The sequence below is a fragment of the Tympanuchus pallidicinctus genome, unplaced genomic scaffold (genome assembly GCF_026119805.1).
Source record: "Tympanuchus pallidicinctus isolate F22 unplaced genomic scaffold, pur_lepc_1.0 scaffold10, whole genome shotgun sequence".
Taxonomy (NCBI): domain Eukaryota; kingdom Metazoa; phylum Chordata; class Aves; order Galliformes; family Phasianidae; genus Tympanuchus; species Tympanuchus pallidicinctus.
The window spans coordinates 17,511,269-17,536,044 of record NW_026294619.1 but is presented as its reverse complement, the minus strand read 5'-3'; the positions used below and the strand labels follow the sequence as shown (position 1 = coordinate 17,536,044).

The 24,776-nt window shown below is 36.5% G+C and overlaps 1 protein-coding gene across 7 annotated transcripts in view; it reads right to left on the bottom strand.

Annotated features, from left to right (window-relative positions):
* The window catches only part of ROBO1 (roundabout guidance receptor 1), a 690,543-nt gene that overhangs the window by 18,646 nt on the left and 647,121 nt on the right, over positions 1-24,776 (bottom strand). For 5 of the 7 annotated variants that reach the window (XM_052666594.1, XM_052666603.1, XM_052666613.1 and 2 more), the window contains 6 exons: positions 17,785-17,982; positions 14,413-14,439; positions 11,704-11,746; positions 8,211-8,365; positions 3,999-4,334; positions 1,495-1,602 (listed from right to left, as the gene is read on the bottom strand). In XM_052666594.1, the coding sequence (XP_052522554.1) occupies positions 1,495-1,602; positions 3,999-4,334; positions 8,211-8,365; positions 11,704-11,746; positions 14,413-14,439; positions 17,785-17,982 (867 nt within the window). The remainder of the gene's footprint in view (positions 1-1,494; positions 1,603-3,998; positions 4,335-8,210; positions 8,366-11,703; positions 11,747-14,412; positions 14,440-17,784; positions 17,983-24,776) is intronic. The other 2 variants (XM_052666640.1, XM_052666623.1) reach the window with 2 other exon arrangements.

Below are 24,776 nucleotides of genomic sequence, written 5' to 3'. Positions count from 1 at the left end.
CCAGATATCAGTACATCAGTATATTTTTGCTATGCGCAATTATTTTCCTGGTGTATCTTGTATGTCAAGCAAGATCCTTAAGCATCCCAAGGCGACCATCATCTGCATTCTCTTCCCTAAGCACCGTGACATATACTAAGTTCAGCACAATTAATTTATTACTCTGGTCACCTTGCTTCATTCCCGCTGGAGTCTGTGGTATAGGACTATAAATTTTTAGCATTAGAATAACCGTAATAGGTGTCAGCATGGAGAATATCACCTTCTCTTTTTTAATATGCATGGGCTCACACACTGAAACGTTTCATTCTGAATTTCAGATCTTAAAGCCATTGAAGAGACTCAGCACCACATTCCTGTGTTACAGACCCAGGTGAAAGGCTGATTCCTACAGGAACACCATGAACAGATGGGAGGACTAGGAGCTATGCTCATCCATCTCACCTCAGCCATTGAGAATTCCACTCATCCACAGGCACACCCTCAGTCATAATAGGTTAAGACAAAGCACAGGGTAGGATTAAGGCAACAAGGTTATCAAAGGAGACAGCAGAACAGAAAGTGAAAAGGAAAACCCTAGCCTTCATTAGCAGAACTCCACCAAGTCTATGACTGTGATCATAGCTCAGCCTATCATCAGCTCAATAGAGATAAACATAAGGTAAGTACCAGACTTACAGTAAAGCACCAGATCAAGCCTATGCGTGGTTCTGATTTGCCTCTGAAAATCTCCCACCCCTCTCCTAAATACAGAAGCTGAAACTTAGCAGTTAATGCCAATGCAATAGCAATTAAATATATTCTGTTGCTCCAGAGCACAGTTTCAGTTTCCTGGTCAATGTTCCCTGGTGCAAAAATCTAAGTTTCATTTCAAGATTTCTACAAAGGACTGTTCAGTGTTTTGCATACGAGATGCCTAGGAGAAACAAAATTTGACTTGAATTATTTGCTGTCTACATTTAAATGATGTACAAGAGTATTTTGATGTATAGTGACTGAATTGTGTAAAAATAGCTGTACACATAAATGGTCTTTAAAGTTTATGGGATTGGTTAAAAAATCTTTGGGTATCTTGAGACTGTTCTGGGCATAAAATTCTCTCAAATGCACAGAGCTCACAGATGGAAAAGGAGTCAGTACAGCATAAGGAAGTCAACAGTTAACACATAAATTAAAATAATTGTCATGACTTTTCTATCTGGAGATCATAGCATTAGCCAGGACGGTATGAGTATTATGAGATCCAAATCCAACTTGATTTCATAGTTTTGACAGTTTTCAACCATCAACTAATGTACATTTAGATGGCAGTAAGCAATCATGGGAATGCAACAAAAACACAGGCACCTATTGAACCAGTTTTCATGCTGTTTAACATCCCTGTACTACGTAATTTTCCTGTGTCTCATCCTTTCTTTAAGTCCAGTAACACGTGCTAACAATGGCTAGAAGGACCAAACACCGTAACATTTGGAAAACATTTTAGATACTTACCAGATGTGCTACTGCCTCTATCTGAGCTGTTGTAAGATCCACCTGTATTCTGGTCGTATGACTGGTTGTATGGAATTGTTGGAGCAATGTTGTCATTTACTCGGTAATCTGAAAGTTTAATAGTATAGTTAATGCTACTCTGTAGAAACAAATCATCTTTACAGCACAAAGCAGATTTCCTGAAAATACTGAAAAAAAGAAAACATTGATTTTTTTTTGCAAGGAAAATCATTCTATAATGACAATTTATTTTTAAGTTGTCTCTGTAATTTTAAGGAAAATCATGGGAGTAAATCCTATGCACAGGATAGTAGCAATGCCTCTGCAATGACATATAGATCTATATGGGCATTTTGCATATGAATGGATCGTCACCTTGATTGATTTTACATGGTCTCTGCTTAATTTATGCATAAAAGGCAGCCAGTGGACTATGGTAGCTACTTTTTGTATTTCAAAGGTGACAAACCCACAGAGGAGTCAGTCCTGTATGACAAGGGCTGAATGGTTTGCTGGAACAACAGTGCAGCTCCACTGAATTTGGTTTACAACAGAGGAGGTCTTCATTCAAGGTCTACTACTCCCTAAGAAGATTTCTGTTTATATTGGCTCATGTAAATCCTAGCAATGCACGGGATCTTTTTTGCCAATGACCATGACAGTATCGGCATTCTCCATTTCTGAAGTACTTGATACATATATGACTTTTAAATCGAGATTTGGCAACCAGATCCCCAAAACTTTTTCAGAAGTAAAATGCTTGTCTGAGAAAACAGTACTTTCATGCCAAAAAGTATTTATAATTTACAGAGAACATAAGGGAGCTGAGTTACTCTTCATATGACAAATAAAACTGCATCATAAACAGAACCATTGGACATAAAGTAGCAACGATGAAGTATAGCATTTAACTCATCAAAATGGTTATTTCCCATCACAAAAGCTGTAGGTATAATTGTCAGCAAGATGGTTTTGTCTTAGGAAATGAGAAATCCAAGATCAGAATACTGACTCATAAAATGGCAAAAGAAAATAAAAATAAACAAAACTAAGAATCCAGTCCCCATCTGCTGCAGAAACGTTTGTGATAATGTAAGCATGGGAAAAAGAGCAAAATGATGAATTCCACACCAGAGTGTATTCTGTAATAGTTTCTCAGCCTAGCCGCATTCCACAGACCACGCTGAAGCTCTACATACTGCATATGTTTACACAGAGGATAAACAGTAAATCAACACTCTGAAATATGTATATATGACTGTCAGCAGACAATGCTTTAAGGGGGCCTTCCACACTACAGTATGCTAGAGAATATGCAGCTGTAACATACACAGTTTGAAAGATGCAGTATCTTCCAGGGTATAAAACCAAAACATACTTTAATTCCGAAACAGATATGTAATACACAGTTCATGAAAGAAAACATAATTACCAAAAAAAAAAAAAAAAACCCAACAAAAAAACATCTTTTACCCTCTAGTAAAGAGCCACAAAAATTGGATTTTCTTTTGAAATGTTTACGTCAAGGGAAGGTGTCACATTTTATATCAACCTTTGAACTCTATGAGCAGATAAGTCTGGTAGAGGAATCAACATTCCTGTAATGAAGTGCATCTTTTTACTGCATAAGTTATCACTATGCGACCACTTGAGTTACAGCAATCCATGCAAGAAGCTCAAAGTTAGAATGAGTCCAGTTCCTAGGGATACTGTTTTGCAAATCAGGTTATTAAAAGAGGTTGCATGGTAGCCCAGAGGGCCAGCAAGAAATCACATACCTATTTCTTCTAACTCCCACATGCCCTCAAGGCCACAAAGGTACATTCTGATGTTTCACGTTAACACTGAAATCAATTTATTTTTAGCTTCTGGATCCACAGACTTCAGTCAGGGTAACAAAGGAATTTAGTTTCCAAAATTGTGTGCAGTAGCTTTGCCTCTGAATATGTGAATGGAAGGCTTGCTAGGAATAAGTCTAAAATGAATTGCATAGCTCCATTTCTGTCCCCAGTGTACAATACAATACAATTTTACAGAGTTTCATATGCAAAATTTCATTCATTTACATGAACATGTAGATTTAATTAGTCTCCATCCACGACTGGGAAGAGTAGGTTGACCTATTTAAAATTTAAGGTAGAGTATAATGTAACTACCATGCATCTGGCTTATGAATAAAATATGTGGCCTCTGCCTTAACCAATCCCTTCACTACTATTAAATTTAAATTAATCTCAAATCCATAGGAAATATATTTTATACAGTTTTTTTTCTAAAGATACAACTTCTTATTTGTTATAATAAATTCAATATCTGAAGTTTATTGTGGTGCTAATTAACTTTCTGACACTGTTAGCTGACAATTTCTAAACCTAAAGAGAGAGACATCTAAAAGCACCACAGAAGACTGTAACTGCTGAACCTGAAAGCTTTAGACTCCCAGCACCAGAAGGTCAAAACTCCTCTGACGCCTAAAGAGGAGAAACAAGCTAAAAACTCTTCACCTTTGTTTAATTTGTTTTGCTCCATAATGTTGTACTGTATGGGTGCAACCTCTTGCTTTTGCTGAACAGAGGGTTTCCAGTGTTTCTCATTCGTATCCCCGCTGCCATTGTTAACATTATTGCTGATATTTGACTGGATGAGTTGAGTGGTGGCATAAGGAGTGGGCTGCCCAGGTTGGCTGACAAATCTTCCATCCTTTAGATTTGGACTATTGAAGGTTTTCATCTCATTGATTTTGTTGCTTAGGTCCACGTCACCATATACAGTTGACTCAGGCAACATCAGGTTTGTCTGCTTGTTGTCCAGCTGATTGTTGTAATTTGCTATACAATCGGCTAACCACAGAGGAAAGAAAAAAGAAAAGGTCATTCTGTTCGCTTACGCTATACTTTCAATGAAATTCCCCTTAAATTTTTTTCAGTGCAAAACTATACGGTTCATAACCACAAGCTACTGTAATTAACTAAATAATTTATAGAATATAATTTACCTCATAAGCTATTACTTACAGTATTAAGTCTCTTCTGTTTCACTGTAAATTGAGATCTACTGAATTGTATCTTCTATGACTTACCTTTTTTTTTTCTTTTTTTTTTTTTTTTTTCCCTTTAGCATTGTTTCTTTCTTTTTTTTTTATTTTTATTTTTCTTATGTTGGCCACATTGACAGTATGAGCATCCAATGAATCACTGCGATAATTTTCACTCAAAGGAAAAATCAACCCAAATTTTATAGCGGCAGTAACTTTATGAGACAGTAATTTTGCATCAACACAGAATAAACAGAATTTAGACTTTTGCTATCAGTATAAGAAACTGTATACAACAGATTTTTACGAAACAGACTGAAAAATGATTTCATGTTAACAGAATTGAAGGGAAACAGTACAATGTTAACGGTAACTCAGTACCCAGCAGCAAAACTTTATTTTAGCATTATTTATTAGCATTCCTTGTACAGTATTGTATGTTGGTTTAAAACAAAAAGACAGGAAAACACTCTGGATTTTTGCTAATTGCTTTGAATTCTTCAGGGTAATGCCGTAGTGATACCACCGTCCTGGTGTGCTAAATGTAGACTGCATAGATAGCATAAATTCATTCTTCTAATAGTTATTGCATCATTAGATCAGTACTTATCACAATCATATGTTAACCAAATGTGCATTGATGCTGAGGCCACTACTGTGTGAATCAATGTGTCTGCCTTTCCAGCTTCTCTATCTTCTATGACAGTAGTTCAGCAATTTTTTTTTCCTTTCCTTAACCAGTCTTTTGGAAGAATACTGAATGGAGTAATGCAGTCTGTGGATAGGCATTTAGAAGGTTGAGTGAAAACAGCATTCCATGATCATTAAACAAGAATTATCATTTTCCAGCTGATTAATGCATCAATAATTATGTAACACCAGGAATATACTTTTCATCTTTAAAAATATGTAGCATTTATGTTAAAGTGTTTTAATTGAAACTTTAAGTCCATTACCTGTGAAGGCTGTATTTATTTTACCAGAAAGGTTGCCAAGTAAAAATAAGTACAGAATTCAGGATTTGACTATTGTACTACATGAAATAACTTCTAAATACAAAGGACATTCAATTTCAAAAATATTCCCTAACACATACATTTTTCTTGAGAAATATTTACTGAAAAGAGGAACAAAATAATATTTGAGGAAGAAAATCAGTGATCCCCATTTACAGTGATTAAGGAACAGTACGAGAACATGCCACATACAATTTATTCATTGCACACTGCATACCCTTCAGCTTGTATTTTTGAAGGTTTTACTGTTTGATTTATTTTCCTTTCTTACGTGAGTTGATATTTATTTATTGTCTCACAATCTTCTCCTTCATGATTCTTTCTTCTTAAATGTCTTCATTTCTGATTTTTCTCTCACCTACTGAGACCACACAAGTCATTTCTCCTTTCCAAGGGCATTATATTATACTGGGCAATTATATATCCAATATATTCCTAATTCCCAATAGTTTATGTGTTGGTATATTATCCTTGTAGAGTCACTTGTGACATAAATTCTCACCTCCTTCCACTTTCAACTGCATCTGATTTTTGTATAGGGCAACATAATCTATACAATTTATGCAGAAGAAACATTTTAATACAAATGTAATAGAATTCCTCATACAAAGTACTTAAACAAAACTGGCCCACCTTTATAACAGAAGATTTATCCTGTTAGACATTTTTGTAGCATTTCCCTTTGGAACAACATGTTCCCATTCTGTTAGGTTAGAAGAATCACTAGGAACTACTTGTCTGACCCCCAAGTTTGCAATCTCTACTTCAGAGGAAGGAAGCACTTTGCAACACAACCAAGCTTAATACTAAAGCTAAATCAAGAGAGTATCTGATGCTATAACCACTGTTAAAACAGTCTGCAAGTCTCAGAAATGTCATTCTCTTCCTTTACTGAATTTGTTAAGTTTCAGTTACTCAAATCTGCCATTTGTGTTCTCTACAAGAGATGAACAGAATCAAATAGATCAGAAAAGAATAGTCCAGCTGGAAGGAACTATCAAAAACCATTGAGTCTAACTGCCAAAAGTAAGACTCACAGGGCAAGCCAAAAATTAAAGCATGATATCGAGGGCACTGTCCAAATGCCTCTTGAACACTGACAGGCATAGGGCATCAATCACTTCTCTCAGAAGCCTGTAACAGAGCTTGACTAACTTTATGATACAGAAATGTTCCCTGCTGACCAGCCCAAGCCTACCCTAGTGCAGCTCTGTGCTGTTCCCATCACAGCTCCCAGGAGAAGAGTTCAGTACTGCCCTATGCCTCCTCTCCTCACAGAGCTACAGAGAGCAGTGAGTTCACCTATTGGCCTCTTCTCTAAACTAGACAGCCCAAGGGTCCTCAGCCTCTCCTCACAGGACATGTCTTCAGCTATGTTACTGGTTTTGTTGCCATTCTTTGGACACTTCAAAGGACCTTAACATCCTTTTTATATGGTAGAGCCAAGAATTGCACACAGTATTCAAGGTGAAGCCATACCAATGCTAGATGTAGCAAGGAATCTCCTCTTTTGACAAGCTAGCTGTGCTGTGTTTAATACATTCCAAAATGTGGTTTGCCCTTATAGCTGCCAGTGCACACTGCTGGCTCATGTCTCTATCAGAAATCTCTTTACATAGCTATTTGTGGGCATAATATCCTCAGGCAGAAAAAAACACAAATCCCTAATGTTAAAATCTTTCACCTTCTCCTGAAGCACCTGGCACTGGTCACTGTCAGACAGGATACAGCAGGAGATGAATTACCACTATCACATTATGGCTGGTTTCACATTAATTATGCTGGAGGTAAAGCTGTTTTGCACTTATGCAACTTCACTATAGGCAATCATACTTCCTTTCAGAAATTCTAGGAAGTGTTCCTAGCAAAAATTAGCTACAGATGCTGGCAGACTGTAGGCAATACAGAAAAGATACATTTTCATTTCTCACCAGTTACAATGATTGTGTTAAAACAAAAGGATTATCAGGTCTTTGTAAAACAAATTCTATAACAAATAGTACTTCCAGATAATTTTCTCCTTTGGTCTTCCTACTGCACTCACAAAGTTTTCTTTAAGACTACTCCGAATCCTGCCCAAGATCCTGGGATTGAGCTTTTAACGTAAGATTTCACAATTGCTTTCAGATAGTGAAGTTAACTTATTTTTATTCACACATCCTAAATAGAAAACCAACTACCCACTTTTGTACAGAATGGAATTCCAAAGGAGGTTCTTAATGTGCCAAAGAGTGTCTGGCAAGTACTGTAGAGATTTTCCTTTCTTTCTACCCAACATGCCCCAAACTTGTTGAAAATGTCACCGGTACCATTTTGGTATTTGTCCTTCTCCAGCCAAGTAACAAAGATGTACAAAACAAAATGAAATTGCCTTATGTTTGCCAGATGTGAGAACATACATGTTCAGCGCAACTTTTGGTAATATGGAACACTGCAAAGGCTCCTTCAGTTTTTGACACGACTGGCTGGGGACCGAAGGGAACGGAAAAATCAGGATTCAAAGATGAACAGAAAGCATAATCATGACATAGCGGAATGAAACTACATTAAATGTGAACATATTGGAAATAAAAAAGAAAAGTAAATCTGTTCTCATGTATTTTGTACTTTATGTATTTATGTACTGTGTAAAGAAAGTTCCTTAGCAAGGTAGAAACATATCTAACCTGGTCGACTGTATGTTGTAAGGTTGCCATCACTGTTTCCGTTGCCAGAGGTGCAGCAGTTGATGGAGCAGTCATTGTGATTGTTCCCTGTGTTAGGCCAAGTATCTGCTAGCCAGGGCTGTGTGGCTGGTTCACTGATGTTCAGGAGTCCTGGCCTTTAGAAACAAAGTTTGGTCACTTCAGAAACTAAACAGAGACATTTTCAAGCTGCAATTAATTCTTCACATTAAGTTTGATGCCACATGTTTCATAGAATTACAGAACAGCTTGGGTTGGAAGGGACCTCAAAGATCATTTATTTCCAATTCCCCTGCCATGGGCAGGACTATCCCTCACCAGCTTAGGCTGCCCAGGGCCCCACCCAAACTGGCCATGAACACCTTCCACAGTTTCTCTGGGCAGCCTGTGCCAGCACCTTACCACCTTCTGAGTTTAAGGGCTTAAGAACTGAAAAACACAGCTTGATTCTTTGGTACAGTTGTTTCTAGTTTTTTATATAGTCTCCTATTCTGAAGCGCTGAACTGCACATCTGTGTTTGTGTGCACCCTTTAAATGTCTGTAACACTTTGAGTTTATTGGCTTTTCTTTTTTTTTGGGGGGGGGGGAGGGGGGTGGTTGGAGGGAAGAACTTCATTTTTCTTGGCATCTTTTCTCCTTATCTCTTAAAGAAAACAAGGGAAGAAAAAGTGGGGATTGGTATTTGAAACAAATAAGTACAGACCTCAAGCATGGAAGTAAGATGGATATGGAGAAATAAGATTCATTTGCAAAAAATTTGCAAGTGAATAGTCACAAACTTTTGGTAATTTATGAAGACAGGTACTAATCACTATCAGATACTACTATTGTTATGGATCATATGGAACTACTGGAAATGTTCTTAAAAAATAAAATGTTAACCTCTGAAATCACTAGTTGAGAATACAAACTGCATGTGGTTTGTTATGCAGGATATATAGTCTGCTAATGCTGCAGGCTTAAATCACAATCTCAGAATGACATTTAAAACATCTATACATCCATATGTGAATATATTTCTCCACAGCATAAGTCACCTGACAATTTAACATGGGAGGTGATGAGGCATGACTTACTGTCAGGCTAATAAACCAGCAAATACACATGCATTAGACAAATATTTTTTGTAAATCTGAAATAAATGTACAACTATGTTGTCCCATGAGCAGCCCAGCCAATTTGAAATAACCTGCCTTTATTTTTTTTTTTCCCCCCTAATTCTTAGTGAAAATATATCTCTAGCATTTGGAAAAGACAAAGCCTTCCAGAATGTTCAAGCACTTCCAAGGCTTGTGCATTGGGTTTCTGTATAGAGAGTGATACTTCCTTTGCTGCTAAAATTTGCTTTGTATTTAAACAAGTTGTCCTGCAAGAAATGTGTTATGAGATATATAAGCAGGGGGAAACTCTGCTGCAGCCATTTAGGTGGAACTGAGGACCGAGATGTTTGCATTGCAGCTCCATGGCCTGGTACAAGATAGGAGATCATCTTTTCCAAAGATCTTTAACCTCTGCAGTGAATTACTTGAATCCTTCAAATGCTGGCCTAGTATTTGGTGGGGTGGAACAAGCAAGCAGCTGTGTGGGTGCCTGGATGCTGGCTGGAGTCAATCCACTCTAATTACTATTACTTGAATTCTGTCCGGAAGAGGGATTGCCACAGAAGTGGGTATTTTTTCAGCACCATTGAAACATGCATTATTTTGAAATAGCTGAATGTGATATTTTGAATTCTAAATACTGCTTTAACATGCGTGTATAACCGCACTTGGCTAAAAGGCTAAACCTTTCCAAAACATTGTGAATATAATGTGGGGAAGTGAAAGCACTGAATATGAAATTCAGAGTAAAGATTTTCGTACACAAAGATGTTTCATATAGCAGAATTGTGTTTTATATTCTACTAAATACTGTACAATGTCAGATGCTCTATAAATGCCATATACTTGAATGGACAAAAGAAGCAAAGATGTTAGCACCTTGAACCAATTACAGTACTAGATTGTGACACTGATCCTTAGAACAAGGACAGTAAATACAAGTGCTGCTTCTTCAGCAGCTATAAAATGACTGCACACGAAGTAGACACTTCTGGGTTCATTTCTGCCCTCTGCATCTATGAGACTGTGCTTTGTCTACCTCATGCTATGGGAAGAGCCGAAAGCACAGTGGCACAAAGAGCACAAAAGGCTGTTAACTGTGTATCTTTCTGAACAACCTTGTCAGGGAAAGATGGTCTGTATCTGCTCTCTCTTATTTTCTCACTATCCTGGGGTGAAGGCAGCAGCCCAGTGATTTACAGGTTTGTCCATTCAAACATTGCATGGTAACCGTTCTAGAGGTTTTCCTCCTTGGTTTTATGACTGCAGCAACACAGCAGCATGCAGTTCAGGACACAGAGATCCACAGTTGCTCTTAATGTGCCAGATTCAGTAGCAGCAGCAGATTAATATGCATAGCATTCTAGCATACTGGGAATGTTTAATTTTATGCCTAATCTTTACCATTACCAAATTTTTGTATGGTCTTGCAAATTAGGAATAACAAAATACCACTTGTGAAACAGGAATTGATATAAGAATTTATCACCCAGCTGTTCTCCGAGATTTTAATGTTTATTCCAGTGTCATGCCAAATCCTTAACTCAAATGCTTACAAAAGGGTATGCATGGAAAATGCCAGAGGAAAAAAAAAAAAGAAAAAAAAAAGTGTGCTAATAAAGTGACACTGCTCTGACATGCTTTTTTTTTTTTTTTTTTTTTTTGCTAAAACTGTTGTTTTATGTCCTGAGGATATCCCCATCTCTATGTGGAAAAAATAAACCACTGTTTTGTCCATTGCCATTCACTAACTAATAACATAAAGCCAGTAAGCATATTTTAGTTAACTCCTAAATCTGGAATAGACTTACTTCTGTAAGAAGGAGGCTTTAAATTAAAAACCTACGTGTTTCCCTCTCTTCCACAGTGCAGATTTCTTGCAAGTGATGCTTTAACTGTTTTGCATAGACAGCAAGTCACCTAACAAGCAACTTGTGTCTTCAGAAAAAATTTCCAATAAATGTTTTTTTTTTCTCTGTTGTGTTTGCGAACCATCTATATTTCTCAATCTTCATCAATGCCTCGACTTAATTACTTCTGCTCCTTCAATCAGCTACCACCATCAGACCTCTATTTTGAAGTTAAAGTGCTCCCTCTGCTGCTCATTTTTTTGAGATGCAGCTTTTACAGGTTAACAAAGCAACTCAGCTAAAAATACCCATGACCCATTCTTTGGAAATCAATCTAGAAACTAAGATCACTTCTTTCTAAGCAGAAAAATACATGGTCCAAACGTATACATTTATATTATACATTAAAATGCATTTTCTCATATTGCTGTTATGCCACCACTTACAAGGACAACTGTACTCCCAGCATCTTTAAAGGTTGTTGTACACAATTTACAGCATTAAAAAACAAAGCACGTAATTACCTGCCTCCACTGCTTACGGCATCTCCTCCTCTCTGATAGGTTACTGTAATATTTAAAGATAAAAAATGAAATAATTTAAAAAGCAGAAAAGATTCTTAAACAGTAGTATTAAACCTGCTTTTGTTTCATTTCAGCTAAGACAGTAAATGTACAGTGTTTATACATGAATTGAGAATTTCATCCTGAAAGTCACTCCTTCTAATGCAAGTTTATACATAATACTTCTGTTTCTTGATAATTGCTACTCTTAGCTCCATCAAAGTTTCATATTTCAGTTCCATTCAGAAAAACACAAACAAACACACGTATCGCTTAAGAAAGCAGGAAGCCATACATCAGGTCGAACTTATCCTTAACATAGCTCTGCTGACTTCAGAGGAGTTACTCTGTGGTAGAATTTAGGTCATATATTTATTTCATGAATGAGTAAATGTTAAAGCTTTGCTCTACCTTATTCTCTTGGTAAGATAAAAGAGGTAGCATGATTTTATAACATACTTTACTTCCAATGTAAACAGTGGCTCGTTACAGCTGAAACTACTACAAAAACACATGGTTTTTCTGAATGCTTCTGCACTTTACTCCTGGAACAAGTTTACTCTAAAAGTCCACAGAAGCTTTGAGTTTTACAACATTTTACAATTGGATTTAATAATGATAGCTTTTTTTTTTTTTTTAATCTAAACCTTTACATGTATAAATCTTGTTAAAAAATCACTGGCAGAAAGACTGCTTCCTAAATTAGTAGGAATGGCTTTTGCTACTTCATAAGCATTACACATTAACTAAGTGCATGTGCACATGCTTTTATTTTTTTGGCAAGCACTGCATATCCTTCACAGGAAGCATCATGGTTAAGAAATTATTATAAGTAATGCACCCAGAAGAATCAGTGCTATATGTTTTGCAGGCTTGCAGTGGACTAGGCAAAGGGTTAAGGAGACTGCCTCCTTGCATATGTTCATGGATTCAACATTTCCCATCTAAGAATGTGTTGAAGAAAAGCAGCCAAATTCTGCTCTTTAGAAGAACTCCAAACTGGGAGTCTGCAAGAGAGAGATAAATGCTGGCAGTGATTACAACAACAGGATTAAAATGTAGAACGCTTTCTACAGGTAAATCTTACTGTAGGTAATGCTAAAGAAGAAGGTCTGGTACCATTTAAAGTCAATAGGACGCATGACTAGAATCATGGATTGAAAAGGGATTTTTTTTCCTTTAAATGTTTCCCATAGTTCATGTTTTTCCAATTTCTTTAAAAATTCCAGTGCTATTTATTTTGCAGCTTTGACATATCTTATGGAGCTGAGGTATATTTTCCTTTAATGTTAAGAACCCAGCTGAGAAAATGCATATTAGCTAACCTACCAACCTCTGCAGAATTTCAGTAGCATGCTACAATTGTGACTGCAATAGAAGCTGTTAAGCCAATTAAGTAACAGCAAAATAATAATTTGAATTAGTCTCTACTGTGGATCTCAAAGGACTACAGAAACGTTAGGGGCCACTCTGACTCATGCTGAACAGTAAGCAAATCCACTGAACATAACAGGATGACTTTTACAACAAGATACTATTCAGTGTGATTAAAAGCATGTGGATAAGAATTTAACCAATTATTGCTAGGTCTCTGTCAAGGAATGCAGAAAGACATAAGTTTGCTTCAGCTGCAGTCCAACCTGGAGGATGCAACACAGCTGGAGGATGTAACACAGCTGTTGTCCAGGGGCCAAATCAGTGCAGCAATTTTGAGCTAATATTTTGAGATAGATACTTTTGGCTGATTTTGCAGAGAAGGAATTAAGTGGCTTTTACCCTCCCCAGATATACACAGGGCTTTTGTGAAAATAAGTGATTTAGAACTAAGGAGAAAGATATGACCTGCCTATTCACTCAGCTTGTAGCTAAAAGGAATGTACATACAACAGTGGTGAGTAGTGAATGTGATGAAGTGTTTCCACTGCAGAGGAGAACCTGCTGACCTCCCAGACTGTGAGGCTGACTGAAGGTCCCATCTACAGAACAGAAAGGCTCTCCCCCGCTGACTATGGTGGTCTATATTTCATACATTTTTAAGCAAAGAGAAAAAGAAGATGATTTTAAACCCACCCCAAATTCAAAATATAACATGTATAACAGGAATACTGCTTTGTAATTTTGTAGCACAAACATGTTTTAAGGCAGCAAGCAAATAAATTTAACTGATAATTTGCTTTGATTTTCTGTATTTTTTAAAAGAAGCAACTCCTAGGATACTGATTTAATGCAAAGATAATAGGAAACTATTTCAGCAAATATAATCCCATTTTACCAATGTTGTAATCCCTTACAACTCAGCACCTAGGCTCTGCAAAGTCATTTCTCCTCCATCAGAGGTGCCTTTGACATCACTAGATGGAGGAGGCCACACTACTTCATTGCAATGCCAAGAAGAGAGAGCTCAGGTTGCACAAACTGACAGAAGCATGCTACAAAATGGTGTGCTTGCATCACATGGTATATGACAAAATGGTACACAAAAATGGAATAAAAGCGTCAGATACAAAGCAAGTATAGACTACTTAGAGAATAACATTATGATACTTGTCATTAATGAAATTATTTTAAAAAAACTTCCAAACAGCTGGGCTGGTTATGCCAGAAAAGGAGAAACAGTACCATGAACACATGCTGAGTAACAAAGAAGGGGGGAAAAGTGCAAATATATACCTGTTGGTGTGAAGGTAAAAGACGGGACTGAAAAATCAAAACAAAATACAAACTGGTTATTAAGCTGAAGAAAGAAAGGGAAACATACCACATTAGTATAAATCTAGCAGACAGCTGAACATAAAACAAATGCAAATAACTAACCCAGAAGTTCAGTCACACTGACACAGAAGTAGAACTAAGTTTGTGATTCAAAAGATTGTCTCCACAGGCACCACTGGAAAAAAGTTTGATACTCCACTGTGCTCCTGAAGGGAATGACTGTGGTTTTGCCTCTGACTACCCTTCAGTTTGGTATCTTCAGTTTTTCTGAAGACCCTACTACAAACAAAAACCCTACACTGCTAATCATTTTAGAAAGCAGAATGACAAATTCTTAACAAAGCCTTATCAAGGTCCCATTGAATTTTATCTGTACCTTACCAAGAGAACCAAGTAAATGCTATTACGCTCAACTAACAGGTACACTTAGGCATTAAGTAAGAAAATAAACATATAAAGGAAGAAAGACAACTTCTGCTTTACTGTATCAAGAATTGCACCATTTCTTTTTTTAAAAAAAGCCCTAAAACCTACTGCAGCAACTCATTTTTGTTTTCATAGAAGAAATTGCTAAACAGTTATTATCTACCTTAAGGATGTAATACCTTTCAACCTTTCAAGCCATGGCTTTAGGAGGGAAAGGTTAACAATGGAACAGTGACGCTGCTTGACAATCTTCACTCTCACTGCCACTATAAATCCTCTTTGGATCAATAGGGCCCTTAATCCAAATACAGAGAGATAGCATCTGCTTTTCCTATTAGCACATGCTCCCCCTCCTGTTGACAAGACAGTATAGTTTTTCTACCACTGATGGGTAAAAAAAGGCTAATATTGCCCTTTTTGATCTAATAAAAACAAAGACCAGTGTAAGAGGAATAATAAAATATTCACTAAAAGAAAATTTCAGATGGAATTTGATCAGCAAATGTATCACAGAAAGAAAAGGTTCTAGCTGAGAGAACAATCTCTTACTACAGTTTATGCAATAACTCTGAGATTGGGGGGGTAGGCTCCAGAATGTCTTGTTTTTATAATTCAGGAAATGTTCTAGGTTCCCCCTGCTTTTTCCAATCCAATTTATTCCTAAGAGTACGATAGAGTGCAAAAAGAAGAACCTTTAAGCATTTTACCTAATCCAGGCTTGATTTATAGTACAGCTCTTTACTGTGAGAGTTCCACTGCATTTTCTTTGAGCTAGGCCTTTTCACACAGTCAACTTTAATTTAGCTACATTCAAAAATATAGAACTGTCATAACAAGCTTTCATTAAAACAGAAGGTGTATTTAAAAAACAGTTATTCAAAAGAAATCAAGTGTCTCAAAAATTAACTTGCAATCATAAGGGCATGAAAAAAATCTAAAACTACTGACTCACTACTTGCCTGCAAGCTGAGTAATAAACCTAGATTTGTTTTTAAAGAAATAGAGAACAGAGGAACAGAGGTTCAACTAAATGAAATTTTTACAGCAACCACACAAAGGAACAACTTAATTCACAGAGCTTCTAATAATAAACTCGTTTGAGTGTGTAAGAGTACTAGTACAATATGTGTGTGTGGGAGTTTTAGCAGATGTCAGGCCTGAAGCTAAACATAAAAATAAACAAATAAATGCAAGACTGAAAAAAGTTTGCACTTGAAGTGATGACTTGATGCACTGTAGAGTGCATCTTGAGGATTTTTTTTTTTTCTTGAGGAATACTTGATAATGGAGATGTATACCCTGTTTTTTTTGGCATATGTTTTTATAAAAATCCACACCAAATTACACAAAAGGTATTTTTTTAGAAAATATTGAACAACACAGCTGTTTCAAGCACTAGAGCAATAGTTGATGCCATTAAAGTGACCGTTTTTTAGGACAAATTGTATGCCTTTTGCTTAATTGTAGGTACTGCTGAAAGCACAGCGATGTTAGTTTGATAGAACTGTAGAAAGGCAGTATGGCAGCATGCTATTAGTAAAACAAAACAGAGCAGGCCAATGCAGCAGAGTATTGAAGTCTGTCTTATCTAAGAAAATCTAGAAGAACAAAATTAAATTTGTCCCTGATCTCTGTGGTCACAACTGCAATAAAACCACTTGGCCTAAAGCCTACCCAAAGCATTGATATTTTAAAGCATGGAGGGCACCTGAACACTGCACCCTCCCACCCCCCCACCCCCCCAAAAAAAATGTTTTCAGGTTCCCATTCACTCAGTTGCTAATTTTAACACTGCTTCTTTTTCACAGCAACACACTGCTACTGTTAAATACATTGTGTTATATTTGCCTACCTGTCTCATCCATCATTTATTCAATTTGAAGTGACTAAAAAATACAGTCACATGACACCCTTCGTCCACTGAGATATGTGCACCTTTGTAGCCTAGGTCTGTTTTTTGATGGCCAAATACTGAATCAAAATCTCACTATTCTTTCAAAAGCATTCCACTTTCTAATTAATTCCGGAATTTATGGTTTTCACTCCATAAGTGCCTACAAAGTATTGGTTTGAGATGTAATGAAGTGCATCGTACTAAATTCAGCTTTACCTTCAGGGCTTAATCAAAAGATTATTGTATCAGGAGAGATATTTTTTTTTATTCCAGAAGATCTTTCAGGTAGATATTCTACTTTTGTTTGTCATGGAATATAATGTAAAGCACTGCTTGCCCAACAATCTGACATAAAAGGTACTGGTAACATGAAAACTAAGAGTGCTTTAAAGTTAGTCCCACTGCTATCCTTGTAACTGAACGCAGATGCAAAATTTGATAGCCCCAGAATTCAGTCCCAGACAAGGGTCCCTTGAGAGCATTTATGAAAGAGTCTTGGAAAGTACTATGTACTGTTGTGCTTTCACAAACAGTCTTTTCACCACATTCCCAGGAATATAAGGAAATTCAAGTACACACACCAGAAGCATCACTGTAATTGACACCACTGTTAGTATTCTTAGCAGTAAGCAAAAGACTGAATAAGAGGGACAATAAGCAACCAACCAATTGCTTTCTTTTCAGATGGTTCAGAAAGTTGGGTAGTAAGGACATACTGGAAGCTCCCAGATGTAAATCCATCTTGTACTTTCCTCATTCATACAACTACCTTTACAAAAAGCTAGTCTAGATATTTTTCTAAATGCTCATACCTTAAAGTCAAGTTAAAGTCAAGCCAACATGTTGCATAAATAATAGTGCTTTCTACATAAGCTACTTATTCAAACTTCCTGAAAATATTGGCCCAATTTGATAAATCCTGCATAAAATCTTAAAAGAGAAAGAGATTGATGATGAATTGCCAGTAAAGAGGCATTCAGCAACTTGGAGATTGAAACATAGTATGGCACCTTTTCTGATACCAGCATAAGTACTAGTGAGTCCATTTCGCTTCTTCCTGTGGCGATACAACCAGATGCTGAAGACCATGAGGATAATCCAACAGGCTGCACCAATTCCAGCAATAAAGGCAGGCTGTTTTACTACGTCAGAGATCTGCTGGGCTAAACTGACTTGATCTTCTGAAGATACAGGATTTCCATGCGAATCTGAAAAGAAGGACATCACAAATCTCTAGTTAATCTGAATGAGCAACTGCAAGAGGCAATACGAAAAGAACTGACAGGACTGTATCCAGTTCTTCAAGGCAGTATGCTTAAGATTGCTCATCAAAATCTCTTCTTATAGGTCTGGACAGAAATATCTGTTTTCAATATACAACCCATTCTTCCAACTCTACTGGCTTCTGTTTGTAGTGATTGCTAAAATCAGACCACTGGATTGTTGTTTTTTTTTTCACTTTAGCAAACAAAAACAGTCCCAGAAAATTCAAGAGGACAAAAAAAAAAAACAAACAACAAAAAACATAGAAGAAAGCTCAAGTACAGAACAAGCTTAGTGTGTTCTTAGGGCTCTGTGAAAATGCAGAAGTCAACTACATATATATATACATTCTCAAAACAGAAAGTCACAAAACAAAGACAAATTCAAAGAACATTCTCCTGATGTTAATGTTGAGGGATATATTTTAATTTAGCAGTTTCTGACAGATGACTTAAATATCATATTACACAGTCCATGTACTCTTTGCAGGTTCCCACTTTGACTTCAATTAAAAAAGACTGAATATTTAAGAGTTCATAAAGACGTAAAAGTACAAAATAACCAGTTCTGCTCACTTAACACCACTGAAAAATCTCAAAGATGACTAAAAAGGAGTTCTGAATTGTTAATAATAGTCAAGTAGTCTTATTGTTACTGGACATGCTGCCTTCTTCAAATACTGTTTATCCCTAAAATTCCCAAATTAAAATAATGAATGTGTATTTTTTCCACGTTTTTTTTTTTTTTTCTTTTTCCTCTGTAATGAAAGCACAACCAATGATCAGTCTTTTGTTCTTTTTCTGCATTATACTTTTGCAAGAACCTTCTATGAACGTTAGTAAAAATATTCAGTCACTGAAAAATGCTAACTGAAATGAAGCAACTCAAAGATAAAATACTGTCTTCCTGATTTCTTACCCACTACAGTGAGTTCTCACTGGAAATTTCATCACTGCACAGGCAAGAATTTGAAACCTTTAGTCAGTCAGAGCGGATATTGCTTTACACATTCCATGTTTAGTCTTTGAAAAACCCATTTTTATTTTTGTGTAAATTCAACAAGGTTTTATTCAACAAGGGTTTTTTTGTTTGTTTGCTTGTTTGTTTTTAAATTATGGATAGTGACATCATATACTAGAATAGAAATTAGTGTTTTTAGGTGAAAGATATTGTTACAAGTAACATTAATAGAAACTACATATGATACGAAGACCTGTTCACTTAAAAACCATCACGTTTTCTCTAAGGACTAACAAGTGACTAGATTATATTTCTGTGACCCATCTTGTATTATTCCAAAATAAGCCTAAACAAAATAACGATACAAAAGAAACTAACAATATAACTATATAACTAAAAAAGAGCAATATAAAATGGATATGGAATGAAAACAAAACCAAAACCTCCTCTGAAAAAGGATATCTTCATGAATGGGAAATGATTAAATTAATAACAACCTTTTTCCAGTGAAGAATTTCACATTTCATTTTCAGTGATATATCTGTTTGGCCAAGGAATCATCACTGCCTTTGACTACTACCTTATTGGAAATTTTATTTCATATTTCCAGCCCCTTTATCTTTTGTGATCCGAAGCATACTGGCTAGTCTGAAAGTTTACCAAGCAGACTCATTCTTTTCTTACTAATACACTCCTTGTGTCTGCTCGGTTTATAGATTTCATGCCTATTTGTGCAAGGTTAAGATGGGTTGCATCAGATTTTATGGAGACAGCCAAGCGAAGTTCCACGCAAGTGGCCAGATGGGCTTAAACATATAAAGTATACTGTGACTAATGAATTAAAACTGTCACTCTGCTTCTCATCTTTTGTCTCTTTGCAGCTGAGGCCATATTAAGATATGAAAACTTGCATCACCAGTCTGTTTGCAAAATGAGTGACCCTACTATTTCTTTATCTTTAAAAAGCTACTCCAACTAGTACTTCTTAATGGAATAGAAAAAAATATTTCCAGACAGCTTATGTCCCTGAATACATTTAGAAAATTGATAAATGTTTTTCTCTAATCCTTTAAATATATATATTTAAAACAATAAATCCAGAAAATAATAAAAAACTTAAAAGCTAAATGAAGATGTTTTTAAAACGTATCAATAGTAAAAACATACAGGAATTCAGGAACTTCATATACAAACATTTTGCATTGCTCATTGAATGCATATCTGAAGATTACAAAATACTGGAGAATCTCTTTGAACACTCATTCTTCTAATTTTTAATTAAGAATCATTCCACAGTATTATTTTACTAGCTATTGCAAGCATAATAACAACATAATAATATATTTGCTGTTAAGAAACAAGGCTTACACTACACAGCATACGTGCAGACTGCAAGTGACTTTATACTGAATTAACTGTTATATACTTACATGCATAGTGACAAGAAAAATGAACATGTGTACATCTATATTCGTACACACAACACAGTAGAAAAGAAGAAAGAAGGGCTTTCAAAAGGCCACATTTAATCCATGTACCACGCTTATGATTTAAAAATAGAAATCAAGCTAAATATACAGCAAGGGAAAGAAGACCTAGTGAACCTGCCATTACTAATAATTTCCATATACAGTGTCTTGGAAGCCTTTCTTTGAGAAGGGCAACTTCACTCTCTGCCACAGCCCCATGTGAGATCAATCTGGAAAAAACCTCTCGAATGAAAAAAAATACTTTCTCTTCATCCTAAGAAATTTCTGGAAGCTTTGACCAATATATAAACAGTTCATAATCAACATTCCTGTTCCTGCTTGCACTCCTCAGGGAAACATGCCAAAATAATAAGCAAACAAAGATTGTAAGGCAAAGTGCATCTTACTGTCAGAGCAACTGCCACAGCTTATAATGTACTTTAGAAGGCCTCAGAGTTGTTGGAGCAGGCTGATCCCAGAACTGCCTGAAACCAGCATATTATCACACTGACTCATCCCCTTTTCTTCTACCTTGAGATAAGAACCTCACAGAGCATGTTGATTTGGCTATTGCTTACAGGCTCTCTGATTCTGACTGTGCCAAAGCTCCAAGTTTCAGCCTTCAATGAAAACTCATTACAGTTCATGTCACATAGAACTGTGAATTTTAATTCTCTATGTAAAATATTCATGTAAATAATGTAAAAATCAATGTTTAAGTTGTCGAATGCTGAACAGATTACTAATATAGAATTGATTGGAACGGTGAAGATTTAAAAAGACAGGAAATTCCAGGTTCACAGGTGTGCAGGTAACTTCAATTTTGCCCTGATGTGTACAACATACAGTATAGTACTTGCCAATATGTCTGTCTCATTTAGTATACAAATGTACAATAGGAAATAGGAAGATATCATTTTTGTGGGCATTGGTAATTTGGGCAACTCAAAACCAGAAAAACACTTGGAATCTGCAACATGATGTCTGTCTCAAATACATGTGGTGTGGTACATTATGAAAATTACACAATAAAATACAATCCAGTTAAGAAAATGCTGTTTTGTCTCCTCTCTGGTAACAAAATTGGAAAAATACCATTTTTGTAAATCAGTCCTACAGCACACAGCTTGTGAGGAGTCAACCAAAAGTTGGTTTGGAAGGACTTGCTCTGTGAGGAAAAAAAATCTCCTTTTACCAAAGAGGATATCAACAAAACCCACCATGCAACTACCATTTCAGAACTACTTGAAGGGCTGACAGAATGTTATCTCTAAAAAAACAATTAAAGTAATGATTCAATGAGACTTGCATAGCATGCTGAGATATCCAATAGTTGAATAATGTACTCAGTATTTATAAAATTTATACAGACATCTCAATAAATAATTGCATCACATATATTAATAGGAATTATGCATTTATGAGTCATATTAACTGGTGTGAGGTCTACCAGAACTGGCACCCTGTGCAAAATATGTTGCAGGATATTCCCTTTTTGTGACTTACTTGAAAACTAGCATATGTTATATTACTGAGATGTTAGAGAATCACAGAATCACAGAATGGCTTCGGTTGGAAAGGACCTTGAAGATCATCTAGTTCCACCAAGGCAACATAAGCAAGGTAGTCACTGTCACAGGTGGTATCACATCACTGGACAGATGTAAGGCTACAGATCAGTTTGATGTGAAAATTCTTATCTTTCTGTACAGGGCAATTTTGTAATCCATGTGACAATAAAAATATTCTATCAAATTTTTTCAGTACGAATTTTTTTTCTCCACAGAGAAACATGAGGATTTACAGTGAGCTGTGGATATGAAGTACACTTTTTTTTTCCTTAGCGGCAAAGATCTTTCTTTTTTGTTATGTAAAATATCAATTTTCCAAACAAACAAAGAATGATTTTCCAGGCCTTGAAATAAACATAAAGCTGTAAAAGGCCACTTAAAAACTCTAAGGAAGATTTAATGGCAACCAAAGAGGGAGTTTTAAGGAGACACGTGATTTTTCAGCTGACTTCATGATTTTAAACATCAGAATATGATAACAGGAGAGTATATTGTTGGCTTGCTTCAGGAGGCACTCGAGTCTCTGGCAGTGCAGCTCAGTGAGCTGCCTCACATCGGTAGAGACACAGAAAATGGAAGAGCTCTGCGCTTACAATTTGTACCTGTCTTTGTATCAGGTTAAGTGTGTGCACAAGGTCACTTATCACAGCTCAGCTGATGCATGGTATTGTGATTGCACACCTCAGCTCTCAGAGAATCCAATTTCTCTATTCCTCCCCTCTTGTTCTGGAAGGCGGACTATGGGAGGCGAAGCTTCCTCCTTTCACACACCTGGCTGAAATCTGCCCAGCCATCGCTCACAACAGTCACAAACTGGTGAGCAACCTGCATAGCGCACAGCCTCAAAAATGAGTTTGGTGTGTAAGAGAGTAGGTTACAGTGGGGAAAAAAAGTCTCACATTAAACCTCTTCTTCAGACATTCCAAAGCCAGCCACAGTTCAGACTCATGCTTCATAGAATCACAGAATCACAGCATTGCCTGGGTTGAAAAGAACCTCAAAGATCATCTAGTTTCAACCCCCCTGCTGTGTGCAGGGTTGCCAAACACTACACCAGGCTGCCCAGAGCCCCATCCAGCCTGGCCCCAAATGCCTCCAGGGATGAGGCATCCACAACCTCCTTTGTTCCAGTGGGACACCGCTCTCTGAGTGAAAAACTTCCTCCTAATATCTAACCTAAACCTCCCCTGTCATAGTTTAAAACCATTCCTCCTTGTCCTATTACTATCCACCCACATAAACAGTCTTTCCCCATCCTGCTTGTATGTTCCCTTCAAGTACTGAAAGGCCACAATGTGCTTTTCTGCACACTGAACTCATAGTTCCAAAACAAAACAAAAAAAGCTATTATACTAATTCAGGTATCAGAAAAGACTTCCTGAATGAATAGTTGGGATCAGTGAAAAATGTAGGAACTTAAAGGCAAACATGCAGTTCTCAGAGCATGTTGGTATAGGGAGTCAGGACTCTTTCAAACCTTCTAAAAGGAGCATCTTTCCTCCCTCTCTCTGGCTTTACTTCCCTCTCACTATAACCATGTAATTTATTGCTGGTGAAAGGTGCCAACTGATGACATCAACAAACTAATTTTCTATCTTCAGAAGAGCTACTAGAAAACTGCAGTGTCTGTTCCACGCCCCTGCTGGGACTGCATCCAACAGCTAAGAATGCAAGTCTTTGCGGGAATTGTAAGAGAACTTGAACCTTCTCACAATGTAGTGTTAAGTAAACTGGAGCCATTCACATGCCTTGAGGATTTTAGCTTGATCTATACCAAATAAAGAATATTCCTCTTAAGTTAAAGTACTAATTTTCAGCAGCTCCTGCAGTTGTCTAAAGGATTGCACAACTGTCTGGGTAATCCTTTGTATTGTTTTCAGTGACATGGATCTCCCAAAGTCTCTTCTTTCCACATCTTTGTCATGAAACTGTAACAATCAAATTATGGCATTTTTCCTACAGAATATGTAGTTTTGGCTATGCCACTTAGAAGCAAGCAATAAAAAATATGAAATCAAATCCCAGCCACTTAGAAATATATGGTTTTTAGCAGACTAAAGGCTTACTTCTGCATTTGAACAGCCTCTGAGAAAGACGATTGCCTCATGCTTTCTAACATGGTATCAGTAAAGGCCAGCATCAGAAAAGTTGGCAAAAAACCCTGACAGAACATCATTTATTTCTTTTTCCATTTACCAAAACTCCAAAGTGGTTAAGTTGCATTATACAGTTCACCTTCATTTAACATTTACTTATCATCAGAGAAAAGAAAAAAAAAAAAAGTGGCCATAAGGAATTTGGCTTTGAAATTCTAGTCTACCTTTTAATTTACACTCATTAATCTTAGATTTTCTAAATCTAAACTGTACAGAACAAACCTAAATTTGAATGGAAAACGGACTGTAGAGAAGCACAATCTAGCAAATAACCATGACTTTTTTTGGACATATTAATGGAAGATTACATAAACCATATGCAATTTTTTCTTAAAATCTCTATTAATCATATGCCTGTGTAAGCCAAACAAATTAAAGATAATAGTTGGAGAAGTACATAGAGGTGATAATAATTGGGGAAGTATATATAAGGTTACTCCGAAAGCAATGCCTCCTAATTATTTCCACAGAAACTACGACTAAAAGAACACAATAACACTATTTAGTAGAGCAATTTCTCAGCTACAAAACACTATTTTTTGACACCATTAGCTATGCATTTTCACCAGTGATAAAGAAGAGC